The following is a 12,507-nucleotide window of genomic DNA, read 5'->3' on the forward strand; positions in this document are numbered from 1 at the left end:
AGGGACAATGCCTACGTATATCAGTTTTGATGAAATCAAGTTTCAATTCAGTACAAACACAACCATCAGAGCAGCTCTATTTCAAATAGATGATGATGATGAAGAACAGAAAATCTTGAAAGACAAACTGATCAAATATCTGAAATCAAGGGAGGATAAACGTCTTGCAAGATTTCTAAGTGAAAGCAATGTTTTTCAAGTTGTAAATGAACAAAGAACAGAAGATCTATAAATCATTCTTTGTCTCCATCTGTAAGTATTATTTTTCATCATTAATTTTTGCATCAGTAATTATCATTGTTAATTTGTGCATCTTGGTCCCTTGATAGAAGCAATAAAATAAAATCATATATTTGTACTTGTTCATACTTAACCATGTTCATAATAAAAGATATTTTGAAAAATAAAACATAAAAAATAGACATATAAAGTCTGATTCTATAACATAACCAAATATTGCCAGTTTTTTTTTTAATAAATGTAGTTGATTCCACTTTAGAAGCAAAAAAATAAAATAAAATAATATTCTATATTATTCATGTGTTTCATCAGTATTTGATTACTACATCAGTATTTTATAATTCATATACTATGATGCAACTATAGAGTCAATTAGAAATCACTGTCTCTAGAATAGTTTTTTGTGCATCAGGAATAGATACATCAGTATTTCTCATCAGTATTTTTCATCAGTATTACAACATGACAAGTCAACTGACTCTACATTAGAATCAACAAATCAACTCCAACACAATGATACTTGAAAAATCAATACACAAAATTAATCTAATAAAAAAAATACTGATTATATCAGAAATATTAAAAATCTTCACATTCTGAATCGCCAAACAACAATATTTCTTCATCACAAAATACTAACAACACAAAACATATCTACATTTTGAGAGTAACTACTAACTATACATACTAACTAGTCATATTTTGAGAGTAGAAGCTAGGACTAAGAGATACTTGTATATTAGGAATAGTTGGAATCTGGTGATTAACAAGGAGTTTCTTCGGACAGTTGCGTGAATCATGATACCCAAGAGTATGACAAAATTTACATGTCCTGGTTGGTCTTTTCTTCCCATCACGACTTAACTCTGCACCACCAACAATTCTTTTACGACATCCTTTGTTGTTACTTGGCAGTGGTGGAAGTACATTACTTGAACCTGAAGGCCTCACACCAAAAATCTCTTCCAGCATATCATCTTTTGTTGCCGGACGTTTATCAAATTTCTCTTCAACTCTAATCCTCAAGCACTTCATCTCATCCAACAAATACTCTAAACCTTTCAGGTTATTGCAAACATTATCAACACAAGCTTGATACTCTGTCCATATCCTCATTGCAATTTCTCTACTGATATGCCCATCAGTAGCACATTCGCTTTCATCAGTAAACTTCAATTTGCAAAATCTCTCTGCATTCCTCATCCAACGCTTACATATGAACTGATGTGGGATTTTATCAACACCCCACAAACTCAAACAATAGAAACAATGACGACACAGATAGCCTACTCTGGTAAACAGCTTGCAGGAACAGCTAATATCATATGTTGACAAACAAAATTCAACCTCAAACAACTTACCATTCAAGCTCTTATCACAAAGTAAATATTTATTCACGCCATCAGTAACAATTGGTTGCCCACCAAGACTGATATGAAAGCAACTGGCTTTTATTTGTTTTTGAACCTTATAAAACATACTTCGAGTATAAAGGCAAGCTGCATGCTTTTCAATAGCCTTCTTAGTAATAGATTGTGGAATACAATTCTTGTCAGTGGTGTTCAATTTGTTTTGGTCATGAATTTGTTTGTCAATAGCACTCTCATAACACAAGTAGAACTCTGAAAGAGTATCCCCTTTTTGGACGAAATGATTAAAGTAGAAATTACTGCTCTCTGACCTTGAGGTTGTTCTCAATAAGGCTCCCATTGGCTTGTCCGCAAAGAAAGCAGGAATCCATGATTCCCTCATTGCATATATCTCTTTCAACCAGACATGTTCACTTAATCCAAATTCCTTAAGCACATCATCCCAACCTTTTTCAAACTCAGGAACAGTCAAATGTGATGACCAAACAAACTTATTGAGTTTTTCCATAAATCCCGTTTCTGCACAGTTGACAGGACCAACCTACATTCACAATATCAAAAACAACTGATAAGGGACCATGCAGAGAATTAATCATAAATAACAAAAAATTAACTTAAAATAATACAATATATGATTCTGAAGTGGAATTTTTTCCTAAAACATTTTCATACAAATATGTAATAAGAGAAATCAATAAATTCTACAATAGAATCAAGGATGATTATACCTTGGCAGGGAACTTTTGCATTATATGCCACATACAATAACGATGAATAGAATGTGGGAATGTGTTAGCAATTGCAACTTTCATCCCAAGACACTGATCAGTTATTATACATTTTGGTGGACGGCCAAATGCTTGAAGAAACATCTCACAAGCCCACGTGAAATTTGTTGCATCCTCATGATTTAGTAATGCAGAAGCAAAAGTAACACTCTTCCAATGATTATCTACTCCAATAAAAGGCACGAATACCATTCCATACCTTTCACACCAAAAAAATTGTAAAATTAGATAACAATGAAATTATTCAAAAAACTCATAATTTGCAAAATAAAATTAAACTGCATATCAAACTTACTTATTGGTACGGTATGTTGCATCAAAAGATACAACATCACCAAATACTTCATAACTCCTACGTCCTTGAATATCAGCCCAAAAAAGACGGGTAAGATGACCGTTTGAATCCGTCTGATATTCGAAAAAAAATCCTCCATCTGATACGTCCCTTTTGTTTTGAAACTTCTGTATCAGCATATCAGAATCATGTTTGCCGATATATAATTTTATATCTCTCATCCAGTTTTGAAAATCAACAGCGGTTGCCCCAACTTCAGAGTAGGATCCTGATATCGACTTGAACAAATTGTGAGCTCTATACGAGCCAATGTTTGATTTCGCAGCATCTAGAACAAATCGGCGCTGAAATGAAGTCATAGATCGATTACAAAGTAGAAATTCTTTTCCTGATGGCGATGCTAGACGATGGTTGTGAACTTCGATAAATGACGAAATAACATACGCATTGAAACCATTGTACTTCAGAATAATTTTTGCTCGACAGTCACATCTCTTTGTCACCGTCTTCCTCCTCTTGACTTGCAGTTGAACACTAGTTGATGCATGAGATGATTCTGAATTAACATCAACATCCTTTGTCATGGATGTATCGTGATGACCTCCTTTAGAACAAATTATGTACTTGGTAACTATAATACCATTCCTGACTTTTTGTGTTGATTTACGAACCTCAAATCCACCATCTCTGCCATAATCAGTATAGAACTTAAAAGCCGACTCAATGTCTTTAAACAATTGACCAGGATATGGTTTAAGTTTGTCATCAGAAACTTTAGGATTCCACACTTTAGAGCTTCTACTAATTGACTCATCAAAACCTTCTAAGCAATCCTCAACAAAATCATGAACAGTAGTATCACAAACATTATCAACAACATCAATACAAACAGAATTGCCTGCAAAAATAATAAAAAAATATGTCATCATATAACATTCTAACATATACAGAATTTTGAATATATCATATGATTCTATAATATAATAATCTCATTAATATAATTTCATTCTATGTCAAATCCTGATGAGAATAATCATCAGGACCTGATAACAACTCATCAGTATTGGAGAATAAAAATATATATTCAATTTATAGATTCTATAATAGAAGCATTCATATACAAAATTTTGATTGTATTATATGATTCTATAACATAATCATCTCATTAACATAATTTGATTCTATGTCAGTTCCTGATGAGAATAATCATCAGGAACTGGTAACAACTCATCAGTATCTACAAACAACAACAATATTAAACATCAAAAAATGAATACAAAAAGTATAAATTTGAAAGTTCCTAGCTGTTTCTTACAATAATCATCAGTATCTCATATAATCTCATCAACATTATCTATCAGCAACAACACACACGGATAATTCGGAAAAGCTTATATGATTCTACAGCGGCAACAAAATTTAATAACAAAATCTTATTCGATTCTATAGTAGCACCATAAAAATCAAATTTTTATCTTCAAAAACTTATTTCAGTATTATTTATGCATAAAGTAGATCTATTGATTCGAACCTGATGATGATTGAATGTCAGCAACTTCGCGAAAATTAGCTTGATTTGAGGAAAACTGAGCTTGATTCGAGCAAAACACAGTTTGATTTGACGAAATCTCCATATCCGATAGCTTCAATCCACTGACAACGACGAAGTTGGAGAAACAAAGATTCAGCGCGAGGATGATGAGAGATAGATTGAGAGATAGAAAGAAAGCGAGATGGAGAGCAGAGATCACAATCGCGCGAGATCAGAAATCGCGCGAGATATAGAGAGAGAGAGAGATGAAATAACGGCAAATAACGAAAATAACGGACAGAGCGAGAGAGAGAAAGAGTCAGTTTCCTAATTGAACATTGTTTATGAACAGCCGTTAGATTTGATTTAGATCTAACGGTCCAGATTAATGGAGGGGGTTCTCCACGAGACTCCATATAAGATGGTTCTCCATAGAACAAAGGCCTATATATATATATATATATATATATATATATATATATATATATATATATATATATGTAAATACATATACATATATATATATGTATATATGTATATATATATATATATATATATATGTAAATACATATACATATATATATATGTATATATGTATATGTATATGTATGATTGTATTATCTTCAAAGATGCGTACACAAACATTTATATTAATACAGAAATAGTGCTTATTCTTATAATAACTAAAGTTCTTAAAAACCCCTTTTTAAAATGGTTTTTGTCATTTCCTTGAGAAAAAATACAATTTTAATTCTTGATAAATAAAAACAGTCAATGGTGCCTCTTAGCTTAAATAAGATATTAGTGAAAATATAAATATATTATTGCAATCATTTTGACATGATATGATATGAAGATATCATATTGATTTTATCAATGAGCTTATAATAATGAATCTAAACTTATATAATTGTTATATTTTCTCAGGTAACTATAACCGTCCATTACAACCTTTCATTACATTCTTCCTAAACAATGAAGAAATTGCTCCTATCAAATATCAGGTATGGATACTAATTTTAATGACCTTCTTATTAATATATAAATTCAAATAAAAAATTAAAATTAATTTGGAATTGGTTGTATAAAGTATAATCATGTATATATACATAAACTCGTAATAAATTTGTATATATTCATTATCTATGTAATAATCATCTAATTTATTGTTTATTCATGTTTGCCAAAGCTCTTGCACTAGTTTTACTCTGACTCACCTCCTCCGTCGCTCCATCGCCAAAAAATTGAAGGTCGTGGGAGCAATGTAAATCAAAATTCTCCGGAGATAAGTCGTTTTGAAGAGAGACGAGATGACACTAAAGATCAAAAAGAAAAGGAGAAGAAGAAGAAGAAGAATGGATGAAAAGAAAAAATAAATAGAGAAGAAGATGTATATGTATATTTGTTTCTAAAAAAGATGTATATGTGTATGCGAGACAAGCTGCATAATGTATCTACTCTTGATTTAGTCCATGTTCATTTTGAATAAAATAAGCAGAAGCAATTGGCATCGCTCACACTTATCTATATAATATAATATAATTCTCTCTAAAATAATTAAATGACTTATACACACAAATACATATATATTACAACAACTCACGATTAAACATAATGAGAGGATTAGTTATTAGAAATTTATAAATAAATTAGGAAAAACAAATCAATATTAAGTCTAAGAACATATATAAAATATTATAATTATAGACCCGTCTACAGAGCACACATTTAAAAATTTTAAATAGCTTAAAAAATTGAAAACATATATAATTTTGTATTACACAAGTCCAACCAATAATAGTATAAAAGAGTTATGTATTTTGAGTGTTTAATTATTTGTCCAATGAAAGACAGAGGAGTGTTTTTTTTTTAATTTTGTGTATAATTGTGTTAAAGTAACTGAGACAATTTATGAAGTGGGCTAATCAGGTTCTTATTTTTTTTCACCCCGCTGAACTTTTACATATATATAAATATTAATGGCCTATCAAAATTCCAATTGGGCTGGGCCAACCCCAGCCCCTCTTATGGTCCGCTCGGTATCAATTTTTGAGAAGGTTTAGGTTTTCTTAGGGGTCAACTCTTTTGTCCCCATGTAGAAATCCCGATCAAGAAGAGTTTGTTTCTTGTCTTTTTTGCTTGCGTTGTGATCAAGAAGAGTACGTTTCTTGTTTTTTTTGCTTGCGTTGTCAATTTTGAGAATGAGTGTCACCCTCTCTCTTGATTTCCATAAAAAATGAACATAAAATTATCCTTCTCCATTAATTTCATAAGTCCATCATTTCTACTCCTGTTTGGTAAAAAAAAAAACAGTGAACTTTTGCTTGCATATATATATATAGGAATTTGAAGGGGTTATTCTATATCCTTCTTTCAAACTTTCATACTCCTTTGTTGGGATTAATCGGGCTTTCAAATTTTCTAGGCCCATCCATTCACACCCTGCTAGCATAGCAGAGGGGAGTGTTTAAGCAAAACATTACATGATAGTGCACAAGAACAGTTGACCTGAACTCCATAAAATAAGGAAAATATTTAAGTACGAGTACAAAATCATTCACAAAATTAGTATGTTTTAAGTTTAAATTAGGATATGACTCTTATATGTATTACCACTATGTATTAATAGTACCAATTAAAACATCCCACCTCAATTTGTCATATAAATTTGTGCTAAATTTTATACCGAATTTTATGAATGTAGCATTGTTTAAAAAACAATAGTCATGTGATGAGATGAGAGTATTTTATTACTTTATCAAAATTATAAATCACATCTATTATGTTGGGGACGAGGAAAAGAATAACTTTATCCATGTCTTACTGGATATAAGCACGCCACACTACTTCTTAACAAGTGGTTCCAATTTTCTGGCTCATGTAAAAAACAACAAGAATCCCCATAGATTTTCTCTAATGCGATTAGTTTTACTCAAGAATCCCATCATCCTTCTTCATAAATGAACAGAGTAACACCGACTTCAAGTAAAGAAATAGCTGCATCAAGAATAAACTTTATTATTCTGCCTATTACAAGCTACTAGCATTATACACTAGAGGGAATGAATTTATTAGTAAACTATACCAAGAAACAATCATATGGCGTGCAAATTTGGCTTAAGTTTAAGTTGCTCGAGGTTTCAACTTCGGGAGACACAGTATAAATCTAATAGTGAAACTTTAATCCAACAAAGTCTGCAATTCATAAGAGAAGTTACATTCAGAAAGCAGAATCATAATTCACTTTAGAGCATTAACATAGAACCGGAAACTAACTACGAGTTACATATAATTGAAGAAGTATTTCAGCTGCCACTAAAAACTAGCTAACCTATATCAAGCAGCCTGGGAATCGGTTGGTAAACTATATCAGGTAACAATTACAAGGCGTGCAAATTCAGTCAACCCAGCAAATTAAGTAAACCTGGGAAATCAGCAAACATAGGCTTCAATGCTTTTTTTGTGTGTGTGAAGGTTGTGACATGTAGCAAGCTAAACATATGTTTCTATTTAGTTCAAGTTGCTCAAGGCTTCAACTTGATAAATCTAACAAATAAAATTCAAACCAACAAAGTCCCCAATCAAATATAGAAAGTCCCGAATCAAATATAGAAGTTTCATTTGGAAGCATGATCATAATTCTCTTTAGAGCATCAACAAAGAACCAAAAACTACTACGAGAGTACGAGTTGCAAATAAATGAAAAAATATTTGAATGCAACTAAAACTCTCAGCTATAATTTGATAGTGATCTAAACCAAGTAAAACTTTTCTGAAATATTTGCAGCAACTATGGAAGCAAGGCAAGCGCATAATTATTTGCCGGGTACAGGATATACATTCAAATATGCTCACTTTTTACATTACCAGTATCAAATTAGAAAGCGGCATACCTTGGAAGACACTGACTTGCAACTTACATAACTAGACAAGTATTTAATCTTCAAAAACATATGGCATTCAGAATATCGTTTGCTCCCCCAATTCCTGACCAGCCATCCCTTCTCTAAGTACTCTTTCAAAGAACTCTTCCAGTGTGTCCTTTCCATAACTTGGGGTTTTGTCAGCATTGTACTCTCCCGTCTCGGGATCCAAAATTAACATACTCTCAGCAGCATAATACCTTCCGATCTTCCCAAACTCAGCTGCATCTTCCATTCCAGGAAATATCTTGACAAGGAAATCAAGAACCCCGATAGCAAAATCCATCACCTCAATCGGCACTTTAATAAAATTAGGTTTTTTTCCAACAAGCCTAAATAACATCTCTCCTTGCTCTAATGGTGTCAAAGCCTTCCCAGGTCCACCAATCGGCAAAACCTGGTTTATCTTATCTTCACTCAACACACAATCCGAAATAAACGAAGCCAAATCCGCCTCACTCATGGGCTTACAAGCACACAATTTCCCGTCCCCAAACATCACATAAGGCTTCCCATCCTTCACCAATTCAACCTGTCCTCCTAAACTCTTAAAAAACGCTGTTGGCCTAACAATACTATACGTAAACCCATTATCCTCCTCCGCTTCTTTCATCAACTCAGCCTCAAACTTCAGCTTAGCACGCTGAAACTCAAGAAGCGGTTTCTGCACACAAATTGCTGACAACAAAACAAAATGTGAAGCCCCATACTTCTTCCCAGCAACTAAACTATTCTTCGTGGCCTCGTAATCAATTTTCCAAGAATCTTTAACCCCGCCCGAACGACTAGCAAGACAAGAAACAACTACATCAACTTCAACACCTAACCCCTCCAAACTCTTGTCCAAAGAATCCAAACTAGTCACATCTGAAAAACACACATTAGCACCACTCAAATTCTGCAAAGTCTCTTCTTTGCTATTCACACCCTTAATCCCACTCCTCTCTCTCGAAACAGCTATAACATTAAACCCTCTATTAATCAGTTCTTTAACTACAAATTTCCCAATATACCCGGTGGACCCCACAACCAAAACACTGATATCTCTTGGATTCTTGGTTCTAAATGAAGGGCTGGTTGATTCAACAACTGGGCTTATCGAAGCTGAAATGGGCTTAAGCTTAATTCTAACAAGTTCAGATCTTTTTAATGAATTTAAAGAAAATGAAGCAATTGGGGTTGATTTTACCTGAATTTGGGAGATGAAATCTGAAGAGAATAGCCTTTTGAAGCTTTGAGCTTTGGGCGAATGAAGTGTGAAACAGTTTAAAGAGGCATATATTGACATTGTGCAGATGTTTTAGAAAAAAGTGACTTCTGGGAAAAAAAGTGCTGTGAAGTAGATGAAGCTGATGTGTTTCATGGTGGATTTTGAGTTTCTAGCAGCCCATAATCTAAACTGAACGGCTCTCGTTAGGCACAAAATCTGTGCTAAATCCATTAACAAGTCCTTGAAAGTATTTATATTTTTCATTTTATTTTTTTTCGTGTTGTATAAAATTCTTTTTTATATTTTCTAAATTTATATTTTAATTTGAAAAATTGATTACAAAAATATATGATACTCTCTTCGTCCCCTCAATTGTTTACATTGGGGGACACAGACTCGGCACGCATTCTATACTCTCATAAAATATAGTTTGATAAATTATTTTGAATTTTTTCCTCTTAAATAAATATTGAATATCCATATTTTTATACCAAAAAAAGTTAAATAACTATATTTTATATGAGTCTTAAATGCGTCTCGAACAATGCAAAAAAAATATAAAGAAATGAGAGGAATAGAGAGAATATATATTTTTCAAATGTATATGTAAAATAAAATAAACAGGGGTGTTTGGTCGGGTTTAAAACCCCAACTTCCGGTTTTATAAGTTAGAAGTAGGTATTCGTATCGTTTGTGTAAAAAATAATAAAGTATTTATAAGAAGTTGAGAATATTGGGACCATTTGAGTTATCTTAAACGAATTGACTTTCGGCTTAACTTAAAGAAGTGGAGTAAAACTGAAAAACAAGTTAAAACTTATAAATTATTAAATTATTTGGAAAAGAAGTAGAAGTCGTGGGAAAAAAAAAAAGCTAATATAATCAAATTTTTATAAATACTTCTAACTTTTTTTGCACAAACGGATCAAGAAAAACAAAAACTACTTTTAAACTCCTGCTTTTTGTAAACAAACACACACTAGATTTTGTTTTATGACTTCTACATTTTTCTCAAACAGTTTCAAATGCATTTTGTTCATGATTAATGAGCCCGGTTAACGGCAATCGAAATCTCACCCATACTGTTAGGAATCAATAATTTTTGATAATAACATAAACATTTTGTAACATGTCTTACTTAGGATCTTTATCAAATTTCAGTTGTAATTGTTATAATTCTTGTCTTTGGGAATTATCAACGGATGGGTAGAATAGGATGGCTAATTGTAAATATCCAATGCCATGTAATTTTATCTAAGTGAAGGATATTATACTGATGAGATGTAACTATTCAACTGATGAAGACTGGACCATGTTTCAACTGATGAAAACCAAGCATTCAACTGAAGACAAAGTACTCAACTGATGATGCTAAGGAATTCAACTGATGAGACTGGAACAGCATTCAACTGATGAAGTTTGTAATTCGTTCAACTGATGAGTCTAGCGCAACATTCATCTGATGAAGTCAAGAGCAGTTGAAAGTAACCAGAACTTTCAACTGATAAAGAAAAGAGCAGTTGAAAGTGACTAGAGTTTAAGTCTGACAAATCACATGGATCGAATTACACTAAAATAGACATGGAAGCCTGATTAGGAAAATAAAGAAAAAGCAGAAACATTCTTATCTCATGCAATGCAATTTGGATCAAATCAAGATGATGGTCAAAGATGAAGACATCTCAGAAAGCATGCATAAGACAAAGATGTGCAGCATCGTTTTTAGATTAGAGTGCATTTTGTAATCTAGCTAAAAGCTTTGTAAAACTTGGAGTATATAACCAAGTTAGAAGCATCAGTTGAACTTGTTCGAAACACTTGAGAGAAAATCTAAGAGTTAGAATTTGTTTGAGTGATGAACCAGCAGCTGTACGAATTGTAATCAATCCACATATTCTTCAATATAAAATCTCACGGGTGGATCATTCAATCCACCCGTATTTTTAATATTTGGTGTTTTTAATTTGCTGTATTTATTTTGTTTGTTCTTGAATCTTTTAAATCTGTAAAAGATTATATTCAACCTCCTCTTCTACAATCTTTCTTATAGTTGGTGTAAAATAACATACATTATGTTTAGATTAGCAAAATTTTTGTGAAATGGAACCTCATTCGCTCTTGAAAAGTATCACTCCTTTGACACACTTTGGGGTTATCCTTTCCCATGTCCCAATTCTCATAACCCTCATTCTCATTCTTATCAACCATTCAAGTACCATCTTAATCGCTTATAAATCTTAACTTCGTTTCAACGTAAGTCACTTCTTCATTTTAAACAACGATCAATTATTTTAAACTCACTCACAAAATTTCATAATATAAATGAGGTGTGAAATATAATGCATCATCTGTTTTCTTTATTAATACTTTTCTCAAAAGGGTTAATTATCAAACTCATCACTCAAGTGGACAAATGGTATCAAACTCATCACTGATCTCCACGGGGTCTCAAGTGGCTCACTAACTCGCTTAATGGTATCAAACTCATCACTGTCGTTAAAATAAGTAACGGAAGTTTAGACGGAATGACACATTGGCTGTAGGGTTTGACATGTGGCATGCCACATAAGTTTACATGGAAATAAAGTATGCAATCTTTATATTAAATTACTTTTATGATATAATTATCTAAATAAATGCATGCAACTAAATTTTACATTTAAATGATTTTTATATTTTAAATTATAGATAAAAATATTAGTTTTATATACTAAGAGACATAATCAATAAAACTATTAATATTAAATATTATATCAATAAAACTATTAATATTAAATATTATATATAATAGTGTGTTGGAGATGATCAATAAAATATAAACTAATATTTTTATCTATAATTTAAAATATAAAAATCATTTAAATATAAAATTTAGTTGCATCCATTTATTTAGATAATTATATCCTAAAAGTAATTTATTAAAAAAATTGCATACTTTATTTTCATGTAAACTTATGTGGCATGCCACATGTCAAACCCTACCGCCAATGTGTCATTCCGTCTAAACTTCCGTTATTTTTTTTAACGGCAGTGATGAGTTTGATACCATTAAGCGAGTTCAGTGAGCCACTTGAGACCCCGTGGGGATCATGATGAGTTTGATACCATTTGTCCACTTGAGTGATGAGTTTGATAATTAACTCTTTCTCA

The 12,507-nt window shown here is 32.0% G+C and overlaps 2 protein-coding genes across 4 annotated transcripts; both read right to left on the reverse strand.

The window, feature by feature from the left end:
* Positions 1-927: 927 nt before the first annotated feature.
* LOC108201271 (protein FAR1-RELATED SEQUENCE 5) lies at positions 928-4,582 on the reverse strand. Its single transcript, XM_064085465.1, has 4 exons — positions 4,225-4,582; positions 2,694-3,591; positions 2,339-2,597; positions 928-2,151 (listed from the first exon to the last, which is right to left on the reverse strand). Exons 1-4 carry the CDS (start codon positions 4,325-4,327, stop codon positions 928-930), a joined length of 2,484 nt encoding a protein of 827 aa, XP_063941535.1. The 5' UTR covers positions 4,328-4,582.
* A 2,371-nt stretch (positions 4,583-6,953) lies between these two features.
* On the reverse strand, positions 6,954-9,574 carry LOC108203180 (divinyl chlorophyllide a 8-vinyl-reductase, chloroplastic). Of its 3 annotated transcripts, XM_017371958.2 has the most exons (4): positions 8,118-9,574; positions 7,556-7,648; positions 7,310-7,419; positions 6,954-7,221 (listed from the first exon to the last, which is right to left on the reverse strand). In XM_017371958.2, the coding sequence occupies exon 1, from the start codon at positions 9,433-9,435 to the stop codon at positions 8,185-8,187; it is 1,251 nt and encodes a 416-aa protein (XP_017227447.1). In that variant the 5' UTR covers positions 9,436-9,574; the 3' UTR covers positions 6,954-7,221; positions 7,310-7,419; positions 7,556-7,648; positions 8,118-8,184. The 3 variants fall into 3 exon arrangements, with proteins under 3 accessions (XP_017227447.1, XP_017227446.1, XP_017227448.1); XM_017371957.2 differs by lacking the exon at positions 7,556-7,648; XM_017371959.2 differs by lacking the exons at positions 7,310-7,419; positions 7,556-7,648.
* Between the last annotated feature and the right edge of the window lie 2,933 nt (positions 9,575-12,507).

This window comes from Daucus carota, chromosome 9, assembly GCF_001625215.2.
Source record: "Daucus carota subsp. sativus chromosome 9, DH1 v3.0, whole genome shotgun sequence".
Taxonomy (NCBI): Eukaryota; Viridiplantae; Streptophyta; class Magnoliopsida; order Apiales; family Apiaceae; genus Daucus; species Daucus carota.

Bases quoted from the DNA above. Each gene is read 5' to 3' on its own strand.
- LOC108203180 (XM_017371959.2), bottom strand. From the start codon at position 9,435: ATGTCAATATATGCCTCTTTAAACTGTTTCACACTTCATTCGCCCAAA.
- LOC108201271 (XM_064085465.1), bottom strand. From the start codon at position 4,327: ATGGAGATTTCGTCAAATCAAACTGTGTTTTGCTCGAATCAAGCTCAG. The intron at 2,598-2,693 runs GTAAGTTTGATA...TTGGTGTGAAAG, and splicing joins GCAACATACCGTACCAATAA to GTATGGAATGGTATTCGTGC. The intron at 2,152-2,338 runs GTATAATCATCC...TTGTGAATGTAG, and splicing joins TGCAAAAGTTCCCTGCCAAG to GTTGGTCCTGTCAACTGTGC.